The sequence below is a fragment of the Myxocyprinus asiaticus genome, chromosome 1, assembly GCF_019703515.2.
Source record: "Myxocyprinus asiaticus isolate MX2 ecotype Aquarium Trade chromosome 1, UBuf_Myxa_2, whole genome shotgun sequence".
Lineage (NCBI taxonomy): Eukaryota > Metazoa > Chordata > Actinopteri > Cypriniformes > Catostomidae > Myxocyprinus > Myxocyprinus asiaticus.
The window spans coordinates 15,958,495-15,980,104 of record NC_059344.1 but is presented as its reverse complement, the minus strand read 5'-3'; the positions used below and the strand labels follow the sequence as shown (position 1 = coordinate 15,980,104).

At 37.5% G+C, this 21,610-nt stretch overlaps 1 protein-coding gene across 2 annotated transcripts in view; it reads left to right on the top strand.

Annotated features, from left to right (window-relative positions):
* Nucleotides 1–521: 521 nt before the first annotated feature.
* The window catches only part of LOC127452361 (E3 ubiquitin-protein ligase pellino homolog 1-like), a 30,277-nt gene continuing 9,188 nt past the window's right edge, over nt 522–21,610 (top strand). The window contains exons 1-5 of one of the 2 annotated variants that reach the window (XM_051717890.1): nt 522–861; nt 5,841–5,900; nt 14,877–15,067; nt 19,033–19,162; nt 19,800–19,901. In XM_051717890.1, coding sequence (XP_051573850.1) covers nt 14,898–15,067; nt 19,033–19,162; nt 19,800–19,901 — 402 coding nt within the window. In that variant the 5' untranslated portion in view covers nt 522–861; nt 5,841–5,900; nt 14,877–14,897. The remainder of the gene's footprint in view (nt 862–5,840; nt 5,901–14,876; nt 15,068–19,032; nt 19,163–19,799; nt 19,902–21,610) is intronic. The other variant, XM_051717813.1, reaches the window with a different exon arrangement.

Here is a 21,610-nt window from a genome sequence, read left to right as displayed (position 1 = left end):
CACATATATATATATATATATATATATATATATATATATATATATATATATATATAATTCATACATCTCTAATACATACATAATACAAAAACTCGTTTAACAAACACCCGCATCATCAACACCCGTATGCGCCTTTACAGACGCAGATGGACATCTTAATTGAAAAGTGTCAATAAGAGTGACACAGCAAAACCACTGCATGTATTATAGGTATAATAAGGCCGTTGCGGTTCCACAGGTAAATCCCTAAAACTGCGGAGGATTCCACGAGCTGTCAAACCCCTCGCTCGAGCGTCACTGTGCGCGTAGGTAACAGCAGTGAGGTGGTGCCAACCCCGCCGCTCTCGTGAATAATAATTAGCTCGCTCAGCCTTCTCCGAATAACGTTCCAATGCAGCAGGCCGATTTGAGAATATTAATTAGCGTGTGTTGACGTCGAAGTTTTGACTCATGAATATTAATGAGTCTGTTACCGTAGTACCATTCGTACATTCGCAACCGGAGGCGGCGCTATACATGTCGTGGCATCCAGACCAACCGCAGAGACGCATGATGTGGGCGAGGGCAAAACCCGTCCTCGGATTTCTTTAACGGGACAACTGCGAAGGCGAGATGGGCGTGACCGTGACAACGGAGTGTCTGGACTAGACCGAAAACACTCTTCTCCTGGATTAAAATCCGAGCTGTCTTCCGTGGGATTGATGACACTGGAGTGTGGCAATGCAAACCACGCGACGTGATGCGCGTGCCATCCAGTTTAACACAGCGAGAGATGAATTAACAGCACGACACCCGATTTTAAGGCCACACGGGGATTGACAAGCCAAGGATATTCAAGACAGGGGTCTAGAACATCATCAGGTGCGTACGTGCATAGTTTATCTGGATTAGTTGTTTTGCCTTGTTGTCTCTACCTGTTTTCTTCCCTCTGTTTATTATTACTTAAACAGTCTTCTTATATTATTGCGGAGTGCCATGTCTAGATGCGTGATTTCTTCTGTAGTTGGTTATTTATTTTCTTTGCAGCGGAATCCCTTGTGTGTAGTTCCCAGGCCTCATAGACAGCCCAGTATAAATCTAAATTATGTCATTCATATGGGACACAACTGCAGAGATGAAGACTAATAGAACATGTTTTAATATAATGACGTGATGTAATATGCCCATATGTTAGGCTATTATTCTTATTTTAATTATTTATTTTAATTTGATTTTTTTGAACAGTCAACGACGTATTAAACGGTATGGGCATAGGAATAATGCAAGAGATGTCACACTTGCATCATGCTGGAACTCAAATGTCGTTAATAAAATGTTGCCAGATTTTTCATATTTTACTAAGTCTATAGTGAGTGCCTCAGTAGTATTGTGTGATTACGTCTTAAAATTCGAATTTCGAATCCTATTTGAATTCGAATCGTGGAATTCGAATATTCGGCTTCAGCTGTTCTGCTGTTCGTGGTGTGACAGAGACGCAATCCGCTGCAATCTGTCGTCAGGGAGTACGGGCTGGTCCACGGCTCTTGCTGTTTCGAGTAAATGAGCAGAATGTTAGAAAATGCCATTACATAAGCATCCTTGTGCTGATCTTTAACATTATTAAATGGTAGTTTTCACAGGGCCTAGTTTGAACCTAAATTGCACAATAACGTGGCGGAATTACCAGCACAATATGTTCTGTGATGAACAATATAATTAAGGTATCAGTTCATTAATCAATGAATTGTAAACAAAAATATAGTATTTAATTTCAAATGCATAAGTGCTGAGCTGGTTCTGCAAGTGTGCTTTGTTTACAACTTGTTTGAAGAACTACTAATACAAAGGCAAAAATACATTTTATATAGTGTCGCATAAAGTATGCCTACTAAGCACAGCGAAACATGAAATTGCATTTGATCAAGCTTATGGGTGGTTTTGAGTCACAGATATTACGAAATGGGAATTACTTTGTATCTACATAAAACACATATTAGACCAACAATATTCCCCCAAATGTTGTCCCAACTAGCCTAACAGAGTTGTCTGAATTAACAATTTCATATTGAACAATGTTGCTGATTTGTGAGTTTCCAGCATGCATTGCAACATTATATGTGGTTAGTCTTATAGGCTTATTTTTTTGCTGTTTGATGACTTTAATTATGCTGTTATTGTTGTTTTTTGTTGCCACTCTTAGTCAGTTGTTGTGTGGTAATGTTAGGAGCAAGTCTTTTAACTTAATACATTTGTCGATTGTCACCGTTTTTGAGGATTGTGTGTTAAAGTGATAGTTCACCCAAAAAATAAAATCCTCTCATGATTTACTTCCCTTTAAACCATCCCAGATGTGTATGATTTTCCTTCTTCAGCAGAACCGAAGCGAGGATTTTTACAAGCAGATTTCAGCTCAGTTTGTCCATACAATGCAATGGGTGCCATCAGTCTGCTGGCTGTTTGACGGTCCAAAAGGCATATTTAGGCAACATAAAAGTAATCCACACGACTCCAGTCGATCAATTAATGTCTTCTGAAGCAAATCGATAGGTTGGTGTAAGAAACAAGTCAATAATTAAAACTTTATTAACTTTAAAAAAAATCGCTTACTGCCAACAGTCCACACATCAGTATTGTAAGCACTATGGCACGTTTACATGAGAAGTCGGAAGTGCGCGCTTTGTATACAACAGAGGAACGAACACCATACAGTGCTGGGTGGAAGCAACTATTTAAAGTTAAAAACATTTTAATTATCGATTTGTTTCTTGCACCAACCTATCAGTTTGCTTCAGAAGACATTGATCGACTGGAGTCGTGTGGATTACTTTTATGTTGCCTAAATATGCCTTTTGGACCGTCAAACAGCCAGCAGCCTGATGGCACCCATTTACTTGCATTGTATGGACAAACTGAGCTGAAATCTGCTTATAAAAATCTTCACTAAGAAATTAGTTGTTCTCTTAACAAGAATTTTTGTATTTAATGAACAAACAAATTCACATTGACTAAAAGCAGCAATGTTGCTGAGGACAATTAAGACAGTTGTTGAGAGAACTCAAAAATCTTACTGCATCATGCTGCCTTGATTTAAGTTTGCTCAATATTTATTGTATTTTTTTACAGTAAGGTTTTCAAATAATCATAATGATTGTAATAAACAATCTTAAAGGGTTATCTTGTCTCATCAACATTATATTTCATTAAGTTCTTTTCAGAAACACACTTTAATCCATGTTTTTGTAATGAATAATCAGTCTGATAACACACTACCCCATTTTATTGTTGTCAAACACAATATACTGTATATTTAACATTAGTTGAATGGTAGCCTACTGTATATACTGAGAAAAGGGGCTCTAATTTTTATGTCTCCTTCATTCTCTAACTGCGTATGTGATGATCTATGGATGGAAAGTAGCCACCTGTATCATCAGAGTGAAGAAATTTCTCATTAGTTTGAAAGAGATGTTTTTTTATATGATAGAACAGAATGCTGGTATTCTTAATATCCATTAAAATATTCAAGTCTGCAGTGACCAAAATATTGATGCTAAGCGACAGGCTGTTAGCACGAATGTGGATTTTAACTTTTTTATAGAATGTAACATTATTTCTAGGTCACTTCAGAACGACATGCCTTGGGAAAGGGCAATGACGTGTTATGTCAAAGTTTAGGTTAGGATTTTATTGCAGCATTAAACAGATGTAAACCAAACCTCCTTTTGAATGGTTGTACTTAAGATTTTATTTTTTGTCAGTATACATGAGTGTGCATGTGGTTTGGTATAATTATAATGCTTGTTTATTAATTATGTATGATAGTGGTATTATAACCAGGCGTGTTTGAAGTTTACACATTTGTAAACATGCATGTTCACTTATCTGTAGTGATCATATTTATTTCCTTACAGCTTGCCTGGTGGTTAATTGTGGTTGTGTTTATATGCTGCGTAGTATTTCCCCATTGCAGTGTTACTGTGCTGTGCCATTCTGTAGTTGAAAGGCATACTGAAATATTTTGAAGAACCTTCATAATTATTAATTAATTATAATTATAAATGAACCTCTATTGCAAAATGCCACTGCAATGTCACATAGGTGGTCCATATACTGTACAAGTGTGCTGACTTGCATCTGTAAATGCTGATGTGTTGTTGAAACAGTGTAAATGATAGAGCATCTGTGGAGGTCCCTGCCTCTGAAGGTCACTATCATGTTTCAGAGCCACAATACTTATGAAGGGGAGAGTATGTCAATGTGTACTCGCTCTTTCTTTCGTTCCCTCACTTCGGTGGCTGCAGCTCTTTCCTCTGCTCGCCCAGATTGGAGCAGCGGGGTCAGACAGCACTGTAGGACACTCACTCCATCATGAGCCGCACACACCTGCTTCAGACTACAGCTTCACAGCACAATGCAACAGATAACAGCCATGATGTCCTTTCAACATACTGCATAGGCTTCAGGTTTACTTTAGCAAAGATAATGTCATTATAGTACAATGAACAACACTTGTTACAGATGATGTTTTCACATTAATTATGCAATATGCACCACTGTTACACTGCTGCAGACTGCAGCTTTTTAGCACTCTAGAGTAGAAAACATTCATTGCAAAAAGTGTAATTTGGAATTGTTACCTTAAGTAGCTATTAATACATGATCTAACCCTTATAATTAATTTTGTTGGTGTAACCTAATATTTTCAGGTTGATTCAGTAATGTTAAATAATATTTTTGACTTGAATACAACCAGTTTATTGAGATGTAACCCGACTAATCTCTCAGTGAAATCAGAAACAGTAGGTTTACTTTTTTAGCTAAAGTTGGTTTGTGCTTACAAAATTGTTTTTATTAAGTCATGGTTAGGTTGTGTTTGGGCAAGAGGTTAGACTTTATGGTTAGGTTTGGGTTAGGCCTTAGGAAAAATCATAATAACGTTGTCCGTTGGTTCATATATTGTTCTCTATAGGAGCCAACTTGCACAAATTGCAGCATCACATACTATTATTATGATCTGTCAAGAGTTGTAAAAAAAAAAAAAAAAAAGCCACGTAAGATTAAAAATGACAGTGATAAATGATAATGACAAAACACATTTTAAGAAAAAAACTTTCACTATCGTCAGTTTTACTCAATCCTCCCATGTTCTTATTACTCAAAAAATTAGGCTAATGTAACCAAGGGAACTTAAATTGACTGAACTGATTCAACCAAAAAAGTGTCTTGTCAGCTTTACTTAATCAATTTGAGTTGGGGCAACATGAATGTTCTTTGTTTGATTTACTGAAACTGGGTAAAGGATTTCTAGGTCCCAGCATGCTTTGCATGAGACTCGACAGGGAGTGTAAATGTTAAAATTAAGTGTTATTTTTAGGACTGTGAATCAGTGAAAAAATTGTAACAAATTAATAGCAGTTTTCTGTGATTAATCACGATTAATCACATTTAAATTATGGTACATGATACATTACAACAAACATTAAAAAATCATCATAAATATATATTTACTTGATACTTTGTCTCAAAGAACTTGCAAGAAATTGGTTAGTCATCATTTATTTAATTAGTTAAATATGTACACATTAAAATGTTCAGTATTTTTTTTTTTTTTTTTTTTTAATGGATAGATTTAAGTAAGGCTGTAAGGCTGAGTAGCCTGCCAGAAACAATTCGGGACACCTTTCACGTGAAGTTTCAGGAAGTAAAAAAAACAAAAACAAAAAACAGACACTGCATTGAGTAAATTTCCCAGCCCTTGTTATATTATGTGTCTTTGTGCAAGATAAATATAAAAGGGGGGACTTTTTAATTTATAATAGTTTGTTAGTGTGAGATTTAGAAGAATTTCTTTTATGTTATAGTTTTGGGGTGACAATCATGGTGACGTGTGGATCCTGGGTTGAGGACCAATGCATTTTAAGGTATTCTACATATTGCTTTATCCATTGAGCAATTACTTTAGCATAGCATAGTGCACTCAGCATATACATACACTCATACTTTTTAGCATAGTGTCCAAGTTGCACTCAGTAGTGCTTCCCACAAGCATATATTTAGCATGCTAACAATTCCTGTCACTAGCTAGCATATCACTACAAAAGTTATTTTGACATGTCAAATGTTGTTGAGTTTACTTGAATCAGTTAGGTTTCCTCTACTTAAAGTATTTAAGTTGAAATAACATGGTAATTTAATTGAAGAGAACTCATTTCGGACATGTGGAACTACTGTCTGTGGTTGAATCAATTTCAGCCAAAGAGGTCTTTTTTTTTTTTTTTAGTGCAGTCATAAATGGCATAATTTTGTGCTAACTCCCACAGACAGTCTTATTTTAGACTTGTTGAAAAATGATAACATTACATACATTTAAAGCAAAGTGGTACTGTAGTCATTCTGACAGATGCAAACTCAGTTTACAATAACTTTCGAAAAACAGCTAAGCAAAACACAAATACCCAAATCAGTCGCAGACAGAAAAGCATTGCCAACAATTATGCAACTGTGCCAGTATTCAAGACATCCATTGCACACACAAATGAAGCACAGGCAAAACAGTGAAACAGCTAATGATCTGCTGAAAAGCAGATATAGATTATGAAGAATTAAGTTTGGCAAGCCTAGACTTGAGTAAGCCTCATAAGTTATTCGCGAGATCATTTCCTTGTGTGGGTATATTTAGAAACCACTTCATCTGTGTCTTGATAGAGATGGATGAGGCAGACTCTCTCTCTCTCTCTTTCTCTGTCTAACCCGCTCACACTCACACACGCATACGCGCCACGCTCGCTCACCTCGCTGCAGAGGCAGCAGAGAGGATTGTGGGAAAGAGAGAGAGGTGACAGGAGATGATACAGTAAGAAGGGTGAACATAAAAACAGACCAGAGGGAGGACATGGTGATCTGAGAAGGCAAGATGAAGGGAATAAAAAAGGAGAAAGATATTAGAGGTACCTGCACGGTGGGACTTGAGTCTTTTAATAAAGGCAAAGGAAGACAGTGAATTATTGATAAGCCGGCCAATAATGTGTTGAGAACAGTTAGAGTGCAGAGACAGTGCTTGTCTTTTTATTACAGCCACTATTCACTATGGTAGTAGTCGTATTGTTGTTGTATCTAGAAAGATCTCCTTCCATAATGGTCCTTCTCTTCTTCATCACCCCTCTAAATCCTTCCATTCTTCTTGATCTCCCTTTCCAGATCTCTCTCATTCCCTCCTTTCTCCCCCAGGTTGTGGCTGTGGTCTGATTAGAAAGTGCGTGGCACAGACCAAGCAATCCATCACCCTGCCAAACCTCAGCACGAACACACACACACACTTCATTTCCTGCATGAAACATCTCTTGTGCATCCCTAACAATCTACTGTTTTCTCTTATCTGCTGTTGTATATGCACTATATGTTTGTTGTACGTCTACATCCCTTTCTCCTGCTTTTCTCCATCCCACTGTCCCTCCCTGCTCCTCTCCTTTATCACCTGCACCAACATGCTATTTCTATTTTTGTCCTCCTCGCTCCCTCCATCTCTTCATCTCTCTGAATATCCCTCCCTCTCCTCACTCTGCCCAAGCTTCCAGTCCCCCGCTCACCACTGCACACCCAAAGTCATGCAGTGCCATAATAGCGCAGTGATTGGCTCATCTGTGCTGTTGGTTATTTCAAAACCAGCAAGCTTCCTGCAAGGACAAGGGTTTGTACTAGGTTCAGATGAATTTGCTGCACATTGGTGTTTGGATGAAGGAAATGGACAAACCGAGTGCTCTTAGTGTTGTGTATATTCGTATATGTTTTTTGTTGTTGTTTTTTTTTTTTCCATGCTAAAGGTTTTACATATTTTTGTATGTTGTATTTAATTATTTAGTTAGATACTATATAAGCTTGAACAATTCTGTGATTAAAGGGATAGGTCATCCAAAAAAGGAAAATTCTCTCATCATTTACTCACCCTCATGCCATCCCAGATGTGTATGACTTTCTTTCTTCTGCAGAACACAAATGAAGATTTTTAGAAAAATATTTCAACTCTGTTGGCCCTCACAATACATGTAAATGGGTGCCACAATTCTGAAGCTCCAAAATCACATAAAGACAGCATAAAAGTAATCCATATGACTCCATTGGTTAAATCCATGTGTTCAGACATGAGGTGTGGGTGAGAAACCGATCAATATTTGAGTAATTTTTTTGCTAGAAATTCTCCTCACTGCCCAGTAGGGGGCGGTATGCATGAAGAATGTAAATCGCCAAATACAGAAGGTGACTGTGAAAGGGAAAGTAGAGATGTACTGAGCGGGGAGGAGAATTTATAGTAAAAAAAAAAAAAAAAAGACTTAAAGTGCACCTATTATGGTTTTTAAACATGGCTAATTTTGTTTTAAAATTAAACAAAAGTCAAGGTAAAAAAACACTTTAATTTGCTCATAATTTAAATTGCAGCATTACCTTTTTTTCCCTGTGTCTCAAAAGACTCGTTCAATGATCCGTTCTAAAGGATTCATTCTAAACTCCTCTTTTCGGAGAGCCTACTCTGCTCTGATTGGTCAGATGTCCCAGCCTGTTGTGTTTGGTCTACCGCTTACAGCATGTGTCGGAAAGGAAACACCCACTACCATATCCAAGTTTCAGCTCTGTCTGAAAAAATGACTGTTTTACCTTACCAATTTGAGCCTGAATCCAATAGTGATACATCGGAAGATCAACCCGAACCACCGAGAACAGGACGTTTCTCAGTGGTAAGTTTATATGTAGTTTGACAATAACGTGAGTTAGCTGGTTAGCAGAGGCTAACAACTAACAGGCTAACAGCCTGCACTGGCTGTACATGTAAACAGACCAGAGGCAGGTTTTTTGTTACCAAATTACGTAGGTTAGTACAGGAAGTAAGTCTGGAATTACTAACGACTCGTTTCAGGTGTTCAGAATCTGTTCTTTCTTTTGGGTGTCAGTAACTCCATATTTCGTGCACTTTGATTTTTGAAATTTTGCAGACTTTTTTACATTCACAAACGGCTATATAACACTACATGAAAGGTATTATTTGAAAAATCATAATAGGTGCTCTTTAAATATTGATCTGTTTCTCACCCACACCTAGCAGATTGTTTCTGTAGATATTTGGGAGTTCTCTTTTGCTGCTCTTATGTGTATTTTGGAGCTTCAACATTTTGGCGCCCATTAGCTTGCATTGTATGGACCTACAGAGCTGAAATATTCTTCTAAAAATCTTCAATTGTGTTTAGCAGAAGACAGTCATACACATCTGGGACAGCATAAGGGTGAGTAAATGATGAGAAAATGTTCATTTTAGGGTGAACTATTCCTTTAAGTTGACATTACCCTTGCAGAATGTGCAAGATGCTTATAATGAGATAGTAGATATGAGACAAGTTACAGTTCAAATGAGACAGATAATGTGAATAGTGATTGCCCGCCACAGTGCTAGGCTGTTGTGAGTGGTTGCCAAGGCATTGCTATACACTCAAAAAAATCTACTTTCACTATCGTCAGTTTTACTCAATCCTCCCATGTTCATATTACTCAAATTCATGTAACCAAGGGAACTTAAAGTTGGACTGAAGTGCCTTGAAGGGCTCTCTTCGATTAGCTGTTTTGACGTATTTCCTACTGAAACAGGAATTGGGGGCAGGACATGTCGAATGACTTGTCCCGTTTTTTAAAATAGCCAGTAGGCTTTAGTTTACAGCCACACACGCCTGCATGCACACATACCCCTTTCCACCGTGCTGCTCATGTCAGTGTTGTTTACTGGGAAAACTTGAAGCGATCTCGGTACCGGCCAGCTATTCAAAAGTTTTGAGAACCAAATGATCTGTCAACATTACTAAACCAGCCAACGAACACACACAGCACTTCACTGTCTTTGCTTATGATGAGGCAGGAGCCGTTGTGCTAATAGAGATGAATGAGAAACAAGCAATTAATAAACATTATATCAATTTTTTTTCACAGTACACCAAACATAGAGAATAAAAAACACTTACTCGAACTGTACATCCCAAGAAATCTCTGGCTGCACAAAAAAATCTAAATAAACTCCAGACACTTGTCTTTGCAACTAGGGCCACAATTAATGATTATTTTGATAATCGACTAATCTAACAATTATTAGTTTTTTTTTTTTTTTCGACTACTAGGGTGATTATTGCAACAATTAATCATTAGCTTTTTTTTTTTTTTTTCTCCCAGTTTGGAATGTCCAATTCCCAGTGTGCTTTTTTAAGTCCTCATGGTCACGTAGTGATTTGCCTCAGTCCGGGTGGCGGAGGATGAATCCCATTTGCCTCCACGTCTGAGACAGTCAACCCGTGCATCTTATCACGTGGCTTGTTGAGCGCGTTGCCACGGAGACATATCACGTGTGGAGGCTTCACGCCACCCACCGCGGTAACCACACTCAACTCACCATGCGCACCACCGAGAACGAACCACATTACAGCGACCACGTGGAGGTTACTCCATATGACTCTACCCTCCCTAGCAACCGGGCCAATTTGGTTGCTTAGGAGACCTGGCTGGAGTCACTCAGCATGCCCTGGGATTCGAGCTAGCGAAATCCAGGGGTGGTAGCCAGTGTATTTTACCACTTAGCTACCCAGGCCCCCTTAATCATTAGCTCTTAACCGATTATTCTTTTTAAGACTTAAAAAGTTGTATTAAACATGCTTGCTAACAATAAAGCGGACAAAATCATCTACATAACATTCACTGAATTAAAGGAAAAATACTTTTTATTAAGTTTAATTCAGTAAAAAAAAAATCTTGTTGTTATCAAGTGTTTTTGTCTTGTTTTCCATTTAAAATAGTCTCAAAATACATTTACTTGAGAAGCAACATATAAGATATTTAGACTTGCTTTAAGAGACAAATATAAGTGTATTTTGTAAATAAGTGTAGTTTTTCACTTGGTTATACTCTTGCAAGTGCAGTAAAGACAAAATATACTTATATTCAAGATCTATTCTAAGTCTAAATATCTTATATGCTGCTTCTCAGGTGAATGCATCTTTTTTTTTAAAGGATTTTTAGATATTTTAAAATATTTGTATTTCTAATATTATATTCAACATTCTCAGATAAAAATTGTTTCTTCTGCAGTATAACTGCTAAAGTAATTATACATAATTTTAGTTTTAGATATTTATACTGGAAAACAAGCCAAAACAAGAACATATTTTTTTGCAGTGTAGGGGCGAAGACTACCCTCCAACTTTAACTCACAAAAAAACAAACTCTCTCTTATATTGCCAATTGTCTTCACATTAAGAAATGCACAGTGACGCATATAGTGTATTATGATACGATAAGTCATGAGCTGCAGCAAGCTCGTGCGCTCAAGGGACGAGCGTCCCCTTGACAGAATGTGCATCAGCCGGGTGCAGTTTCAATCTCTCCCCCTTAGATCGGGAAATTCGCGCAACTCATAGAAGAGGCGCTGAACGCACAGAGAAATGCCAGTTTCGGAGTTTGTAGTTATTTACATGATCTGCTTCCTTATTATTTGAACTTTAATAAAGCTATAAAGCATTAAATATTACTGCATTAAAGATGTAACGCCGTTTCCTTTAAAGACGCTCGACGCAAGTTTTGCTTCAGCGGAGCAGCAACTCCAGCTCCACTTATGTCACAACCAGAGTGCTTCTGTATTTACTTATTTGGTATTTTTGTATAATTCCCTCATACTTTGCGATCTACATCACCTGAAGCTGTGAAAGTTTAGTCTGCGTCTGGACTGTGAGCTGTGTTTTCTTCCAGTGCAGTGCTGCTCTCACGCATCATCATTAGAGTTTCATATGATCTCATGTTATGTTAAATGAGATCAAACGACTATTCGACAACGTCAATTTTTTATTGTTGACGTTGTCGATAACATCGACTATCTGTCTCAGCCATATTCGCAACACAAACGCGAATTCTCCGATATCCCTCCTTCTTCGAAGTGTAAAAATTCAAGCCAGATGGCCCAAAATTTGTTTTGGTCTCTGTCCTTTTATGCATATCATGGCCCCCTTCGGCATATCGCAGGCGCCTTTTGCGGCCCTCTTCAGCCAGTCACAGCCCATTCGCATAACACGGCGGCCCATTTCAGCTTATCGCCACCCGTTTGGCCCTGTTTCACGGCCTGCACACCGGGAAAAGTCCTGGTTCTCCCTATGGCCAGTCTGCCCTGCCTGTGCTAACTATAGCATAGTGACCAAGTAGTGCTCAGTAGTGCATCCCACCGGCATGTATTTAGCATGCTAACATTTCCTGTCACTAGCTAGCATATCACTAAAATAGTTTCATTTGAGTTATTTTGAAATATTTTGTTACTTGATTCAATTAAGTTCCCTGTACTTGAAGTATTTAAATTTAAATTGCATGATAATTTTATTTTAAGAAAATTCATTTCGAACCACTGTCCATGACTGAACCAAGTTCAGCCAAAGAGTTATTTTTTGGAGTGCTAGATTGTTGCTTGATGGTTACTTACTGGCCCAAGTGAAAAGAGCCCACCCCCAGGCCTCTATGATATTCTGGTCTCTCGGTATGGCACAGGTACCACCTTCAATGCAAGTTTATGTGATTTTAATCTGATCTGATCACTGAGAAAATTAATAGCACACCTCTCCTCAGTAAGATGAATGATTTGAGGTATAATTCATGTCACAGACAGACAGACAGAGACAGATAGATAGATACAGTTGAGGTCAGAAGTTTACATACACCTTAACCAAATACATTTAAACTCAGTTTTTCACAATTCCTGACATTTAGAAAACATTCCCCGTCTTAGGTCACTTAGGATCACTACTTTATATTAAGAATGTGAAATGTCAGAATAATAATAGAGAGAATGATATATTTCAGCTTTTATTTCTTTCATCACATTCCCAGTGGGTCAGAAGTTTACATACACTTTGTTAGTATTTGGTAGCATTGCCTTTAAATTGTTTAACTTGGGTCAAATGTTTTGGGTAGTCTTCCACAAGCTTCTCACAATAAGTTGCTGGAATTTTGACCCATTACTCCAGACAGAACTGGTGTAACTGAATCAGGTTTGTAGGCATCCTTGCTTGCACACGCTTTTTCAGTTCTGCCCACAAATTTTCTATCGGACTGAGGTCAGGGCTTTGTGATGGCCACTCCAATACCTTGACTTTGTTGTCCTTAAGCCATTTTGCCACAACTTTGGAGGTATGCTTGGGGCCATTGTCCATTTGGAAGACCCATTTGCGACCGAGCTTTAACTTCTTGGCTGATGCCTTGAGATGTTGCTTCCTCATGATGCCATCTATTTTTTTTGAAGTGCACCAGTCTCTCCTGCAGCAAAACACCCCCAAAATATGATGCTGCCACCCCCATGCTTCACGGTTGGGATGGTGTTCTTCGGCTTCACCCTTTTTCCTCCAAACATAACGATGGTCATTATGGCCAAACAGTTACATTTTTGTTTCATCAGACCAGAGGACATTTCTCCAAAAAGTATGATCTTTGTCCCCATGTGCACTTGTAAACTGTATTCTGGCTTTTTTATGGCGGTTTTGGAGCAGTGGCTTCTTCCTTACTGAGCAGTCTTTCAGGTTATGTCGATATAGAACTCGCTTTACTGTGGATATAGATACTTGTCTACCTGTTTCCTCCAGCATCTTCACAAGGTCCTTTGCCATTGTTCTGGGATTGATTTGCACTTTTCACACCAAACTACGTTCATCTCTAGGTGACAGAATGCGTCTCCTTCCTGAGCGGTATGATGGCTGTGTGGACCCATGGTGGTTATACTAGCGTAATATTGTTTTTACTGATGAACGTGATACCTTCAGGCGTTTGGAAATTTCTCCCAAAGATGAACCAGACTTGTGGAGGTCCAAAATTTTTTTTCAGAGGTCTTGGCTGATTTCTTTTGATTTTACCATGATGTCAAGCAAATAGGCTCTGAGTTTGAAGGTAGGCCTTAAAATACATCCACAGGTACACCTACAATTGAATCCAATTAGCCAATTAGCCTATCAGAAGCTAATTGGCTAATTGTTAAAGGTTGACATAATTTTCTGGGATTTTCCAAGCTGCTTAAAGGCACAGTTAACTTAGTGTATGTAAACTCTTGACGCACAGGAATTGTAATATAATCAATTAAAAGTGAAACAATCTGTCTGTAAACAATTGTTGGAAAAATTTCTCATCCTAAATGACTTGCCAAAACTATAGTTTGCTAATATGAAATCTGTGGAGTGGTTAAGAAATGAGGTTTAATGACTTCAACCTAAGTGTATGTAAACTTCTGACTTCAACTGTAGATAGATAATATAGTATTATTATGATTACTATATAGAAATTTTCTTCCAGATAGTGCACACCAAGTACTCAAGAGTAATGACAACACCAATTTATCTGACAGTCAGCATGGAACCTTTGAAATGTCACTGCTGTAACTGCGTAGCCATTAAGTGCGTATGAAAAACAACAATGAACTCCTTCGCAATCGAGCACTTGACTGTGTGTTTGTGGAAAGGTTGTTACTCTCCTGGGATTGGTTAAATCTCCTGTTCCCGACAGACAGTCAGTAGATGGTTGGCTGCTTGTCGACTTCAAAACACTGCAGAGACAGCCACACACTATCTCAGGCTGAGATGTTTATATTACATTTAATCCTGAGAGAACAGCCTGAGATCGTGTGTGGCTGTCTTCATATGCATGATAAGCCTGTTATTGTTTTGCTACAGGTGAAGTCACTGTGGTTGGTGAGGGAGATGGGATGCAGATAGAATTCATATTGAGTTTCCATTTCCTCTCCATGTGGTGCTTATAAGATAAAGTTGGTGAGAAAATGTGCAAATGTGATGTCAAGTCGTGATAAACAATATCTTTCGTTCATAATCTTTCCCTCACTCTCTCTCTCATAGCCGTGAGTCGTTCTTGTGGATATGGTTTTGGAAGGGAGCTCTGAAGCTCTTTGTCCTCCTCCATCCCTGGAGCTGCGTCCATCATGCAACAAGAGCCAGCCGTCACCTCCTCTGGGCTCAGGATCCCAGTCCCATGATGCCCTCTGCCCTGAGGATGAGCCCATCAAGTATGGGGAGCTGATTGTACTTGGGTAAGGGAGCATCCACAGTATTCCTAAGGATTAGGGCTGTCACGATTAGGAAATGTGGCTGACGATTAATTGTCAAACAAATATGTGGCAGGGAGGAGGGCGGGGCCGGGTCGCGATGCTGCACACCCGGCCGTGCCCTCCTCCCTGCCACAAAATAATTGCGATTATGACGTTTAATTGTTTTAGGGCTATGATGAAAAAATTTTCATATTTCTTAAGGTGCATGTGTGCTTTATACACTAAGAAGTCATTTTTACATATTTAACTTCAAATATTTAAATCAAATAATAAAATATGGATATATGATTTCCTTTTAAGGCTTTTAAAACTTATGACATGAAAATTTGTTTTAAATATCAAAATATTTCTAAATACTTAAAGTATGTCTCTTTTTGGTCAACTTTAGTTTTGATCAGTTTTACATTGTTTTTTGTATTTTTGGAACTCATATTTTATATACTTTTTTTTTTTTTACATATTATATTATACTATATTATATTATGCAATAGTAAAATATTTCTGTCCTAATTTCTTCACTTTCACATGTTATTTGAATGGTCTTTGATTATAGCCCTTATTTCTCATGAAGCAAAATTTTTGAGATTTAGTTTCATTATTTTATCACTCCACAGAAATAGAGTAAGCGTGCATCTCCTCCTCTGTGTGCCGTTTACTCTGCGCCACTGCATGTATAAACCTGCTATGTCCAGGAACTTTACACGAGGCCATTACACAATTGTTAAATTAAAGTGAAACAGGAGCGCTTTGCATTCACTATCAAAGTTTTTATTAGATCGTTTATATTTCCGCAGGAGTTTGGCAAGAGCCTCTGCTGATGGTGCACGCATCTGAGCGCTTGAGAAGCGCTTCGCATGCTTTTCCGCATGTGGTGTGGATGCAGCATCATTCAAAATCAATAGTTTTCAGATACAGATCCCATTGTATTGCCACAGATGCCAAATTCACTATTTACAGTCAGTCATGATTAATTTAATCCATGAGTGAAAGTGTCCAATAACAAGAGTTTAAGTGAGTCATATTCAGCTGGTCATGTGACTCTAAAATGGCAGCCCCCCATGAGGGCGCCCCTGCCCCATGTAGAATAAAACAGATTTTATAAGGTTACTGATATGACTAGAGTCCTCATCTCATGTGAGCGATCATGATTATATACATATGTTTCAAAATTACAATTAATTTCTTTAGGAGTAAAACATTTTTAATGGGGAAAGAAATTACTGAGTGCACCTTTAAGAAGATCTCATTTGTGATTTTTCTTTCCCATGGGCTTTGACAGCAGTATCAATGGAATGGCAACATTGAGTTTCTTTTCATTCAATTTAAATTGTACCTACAGTACACTCGTCTGAACTGTACAAGACTGTCTCAGATTTACAAAATCCATTAATCTAATAACAGCTCCTCCACTCAGCCAGGGTTTCGCTGAATACAGGAGTTCAGTGGGAGTTCAAGGGAAAAATGACCCTTAAATAAGAATTACTTAAGTCAACATCGTTTCTTTTAGATGAATGAACGCCACGACAAGCATACCTGCAGCTGGTTTTCCAGACTTATCTTTAGATTTCAGCTGCAGATGCAAAACACTTCATTTGACTGCCAACAAAGATGCCATTCAAATCAAGCTGCAGTTTAGCAGAGCCATGAATTGAATGCTTCCAGTGCCAGGAAAGGAAAGTGGAAGAGGGTTTAACCCTTGAGTAAAAGAAAGTGGGAAAGAACAGTGAACAGGATTTTGTAAGCCTCTCAAAGAGATAGATGAAAGGAGAGAGAGCTCATTTAAGTGTCTGGACTATTGATCTTTCTCTAAATGAATTATTAGATGGCTTTGCTTCCTCATTGACAAGCTCTTGAGCATCTTGCATCATTCATTTTGTAGATGCCTTATGACTTCTGTCATAATATAGACAGAGAGATAGATTAATGTCATTTAATTTTTTTTTAAGTACACACCAATGCTAAATGAAAATAAGTAATCCATGCCTAGTTTATTTTTATTCCAAGACAATAGTCTGTCATCAATGTGTCTTCTCGATAAAAAATCAGTCTGCTGGTGAAATGTGTTTTTGATGATTTAATTCTTTGTCGCTCTTTACCAGTGCTACTTTGAAACGGTAAATCAAGCTACTCTTAATTAAAAGTAGTTAAACTACAGTCGAGCAACATATTTGATTAAGGAGTTAGCTACACTACTAGCTACTAAAGATTAGCTAACTTCGTTAAGGCTGTTTATTAAGGGCAGGGCAATATTTCAGCTTTTTTTTTTTTTTTTTAAATCAGCTGTATTTATCTGGCAACAAAAAAATGAGAAGCTCAATTAGGGTGAAAAACTGCAGCATTTAAAAAAAATGCATTGTTATGTACAGTGCCTATGGAGGGACAGATTCAGTACACTTGTTTGCGCCATGTCGTATTAACTTGTGGGAACATGATAATATTTTGAGGCCACATGATCATTTTGTCGAGATAGCAACATTCTTATCTTGTGACCACATGAGGAGTATAACGGACCTGCATGACCATAACAATCTTGGATAAACAGAATGGAGATGATTAATAAAGTTACATTTTATTTTGAATTAGAAATGACATTTATGGACATAGTGTGGTCCCTGGTATTTAGACATGGCTTCTAAAACATATCCTAAGAGTTAAAACAATAGTTCACCAAAAAATGAAAATTCTCTCATCATTTAGTGAACCTCATGCCATCTCAGATGTGTATGACTTTCTTTCTTCACCAGAACACAAATGATGATTTTTAGAAGAATATTTCAGCTTTGTTGTTCCTCACAATCTCACAAATGATGTGGATGGTGACCAAAACTTTGAAGCTCCAAAATTTACATAAAGGCAGCAAAAAAGTAATTCATAAGACTCGGTGATTAAATCCATGTCTTCTGAAGTGATATTATAGGTGTGGGAGAGAAACAGATCAATAAATATTTAAACTTTCACTTTCTTCTTTAGTTTTTTGGCAATACAGTTCTTTGTGCATATCACCACCTACTGGTCATGGCTGGTGAAAGGTGGAAATTTAAAGTAAAAAAAAAGGACTTAAATATTGACCTGTTTCTTACCCACACCTATCATATTGCTTCAGAAGACATGGATTAAACCACTGGAGTCTTAAGGATTACTTTCATGCTGCCTTTATGTGATTTTTGGAGTTTCAAATTTCTGGTCACCATTCACTTGCATTGAATGGACCTACAGAGCTGAAATATTCTTCTAAAAATCTTCATTTGTGTTCTGCAGAAGAAAGTAAGTCATACACATCTGGGATGGCATGAGGGTGAGTAAATGATGAGGGATTTTTCATTTTTGGGTGAACTATTCCTTTAATGGGCTTTGCCGTCGAAAAATTGGCATCTTGACATTTTTTTTTTTTTTGGATTTTTGATCACTTAAACATCTTGGACACCTCCAATGAATACATCTTTGTCCTCATGAAAACTGTGCGATCTGAATCCATCCCTTCCTGATAATCATAAATAAAAAAAATGTTATAATAATAATTGTAAAAACTAAAATATTATTTTATAAATCTTTACAAAAAAGACATAAAATGCAGTCCAGGTGTCTGCACAGGGACTCAAATGAATTGTATTGTTTTACTGTATGTTTCATTTAAATGAAACGCATGAACAAACTTTCCAATAATTTGTATAAGAGAGTGTGGGCTTTTGAGGAAAGTATGTTTGATTAGTGCCTTCACATGCAAATCAGTGTGACAAAAATAGTCTTGTAGTACTCGTTGAAAAAAGTAGTTAGTTTCTGAAAAGCTGCTCTGTTTTGAAAACAGCTGAGTTGCCGTCACGCTACCGAAAACTGTAGTTACTGTAAGTTAGTAGTGTCACTACCTTTAGTTAATTACTTTCTAAAACTGTTCTTTGCAAAGGACTTGCTCAGCTTATTTCGTGCTCTTGTGGTCTTGTTACATCCAGACATAATGGTTCACTTGCTAGCGGGGACAAGGGCCGCAGAAGGAGTCGGCTGGCCCTTTACAAAAGACCCAAATCCAACGGCGTCAAACCTGATGTCATCCACAACGTCTCCACACCTCTAGTGTCAAAGGTGACAGCCTTTATATCATAGAGCTATATATAAATGTTTTAAATATGTATTGTAACAGCGTTTATTACATTTATAGCAAGACTCGCTGAAATTCTTGATTCTGATTGGCAGGTTTTGACATTCTGAATATCTAGTCTGAATAATGTCAGCTGGTCATTATCGCAAAATAATCCCCTTCAGGGTGATACAAGAACCCTCCACTTCACATTGGGGTTCTGATCACCCTGTTGGGTGTTTATTTTGTGATAGTAACCAGTTGATTGTACATGATCCCTTACATAGTAGTGTCTGCCTTTTTAAGAACTTCTCTGTCTTTTTCTTCAATAGCTTTTTTAGTATAATAGCTTTCCAAGCTCATGTTTAGGACTTTCAATGAGATTTCAAACAGTTGTTTATTGCTTAAAAGTTTTCCTACACAAAATCTGTTACAACATAATTGTCCTCTTGACCCACCTACAAAATACTGTAAGAGCAATTGCATAACTCCTTTGTTGTGCCAATATATTGCATAAGGTTAGTGAACATAAAAGTACCTGCTATTCCTCAAACTTCTTTAGAGAATGAAAAATGCAACAAAGGCCATTAGTCAAAAAAGTGTGTGTGTGTGTGTGTGTGTGTGTGTGTGTGTGTTTTGCAGGCCCTAAGCAACAAAAGTCAGCACAGCATCTCTTACACACTGTCCAGGAGTCATTCTGTTATCGTGGAATATACACATGACCCAAACACTGACATGTTTCAGGTGAGCAAAACATTGAGTGCCTACTTACGTCTCATTATTTAGTTTATTTAAGATGTTTACACACAGTATTTATTATTTAGTTCATTATAGCTGTTTACTTATTCATTATTTAGTTGACTGAAGCTGTTTAGATGTTCATTATTATTGCTTACATATTCATTTAGTTTATTATAGCTGTTTACATATTAATTAGGTAATTATAATTTCTTACATATTCATTAATTAGGTCATAATAGCTGTTTACATAGTCATTTTTGTTCATTATAGCTGTTTACTTATTATTTAGTTGATTGAAGCTGTTAACATTATTTAGTTGACTGAAGCTGTCTAGATTCATTAATTAGTTAATTATCATTTCTTACTTATTCATTATTATGTCATTATAGCTGTTTACATATTCATTATTTAGTTCAGTATGGCTATTTAAATATTTCTTATTTGATTCATTATAGCTGTGTACATATTCAATTTCACTGTATCATAATTAAAATAGTGTTGTCTGTGGTGAATGATATTTCTCTGTTCTATATTTCTGGCCTCAAGAACTTTAACTAACTGTATGCACTATATGATTTACCCAATAAGGACATGTTCCTGAATCGGCAACCCCTGACCCTAAAGGCCCTTTCACATGATTCATGTCAACATTCCTCATTGCATTGAACTCTGTGCAGTGAAGCATCAAGCTACAGTGCCCGACACCACCGCATCACGTGCTGGATGCTCAGTTCAAACAAATTTTACTTTCACCCCGGCACTTAGCTTTCAAAGCATCATCCAATGATTGGGTGGTGCTGGCATGAAAATCAAAACAAGACTGAAGAGAGACTGCTTGTAGAGAAACATTTATGCTTATCATGACATTTAGGGAATAATCATATTATACACAGATATTTTATGCAAATTTTTAAACAGTAAAATCAGCATTCTGTGGTGCTGTTTGCAACATTTTTTTGGAGGTCACATTGGATGTCATATGACAGTTGTTCTGAGAGGTGCGTTGAAGTACCTCTGAAATCAGAAGAAAATTATGGGATGTATAAGAATGTTGTTCTAGCCCCTAATACAAGCCCTAAGCCTAACCATCATTATTGGGGAAACTACTTTGAAACTGTAGCTTCTAATGCTACAAGCCACTTATAACTTAAAGTAGTTAAACTACATTCAAGCTGCGTTTTTAAAAAGTAGTTGGCCACACAGTAGTTAATCAGTAAGTGAATAATTTATGAAAACTAACTCGGGACATCCCATATTTTGCCCCAAATTAATACATCCCATATGCGACACCTATTATCCCATATTTAAGCGGCAAAACGCTCAAGATGGAAAACCTCCTCTCGGTCAGATGATGAAACTTTCTGTATTGAACCGCTCAAATTGCTTAAGCTTCCTGTATCCGTGTAGCGAAAAGTAGGCAACCCTAGATAAAACAAAGTGCCATTTTGTGACACAGCACTGCTTCTCACTGGAAAATGTAGCTCGTTACTGGATAATCTACACTATTGTAAAAATAGCTACTGTCACGCAACTGGAAAATGTAGTTAGTAGCATCGCTACTGTTAGTTAGTTACTCCCCAACATTGCTAATCATAACCCTAAACTCTGATTTTCAATAGCAAAAATGTTCCAGGACCAACAAGAATGCTGATCCAGGAACATCTTCTACTTGGGTAATTCAAGTTGTGGCAGACAAGCCACTTGTTTATCGG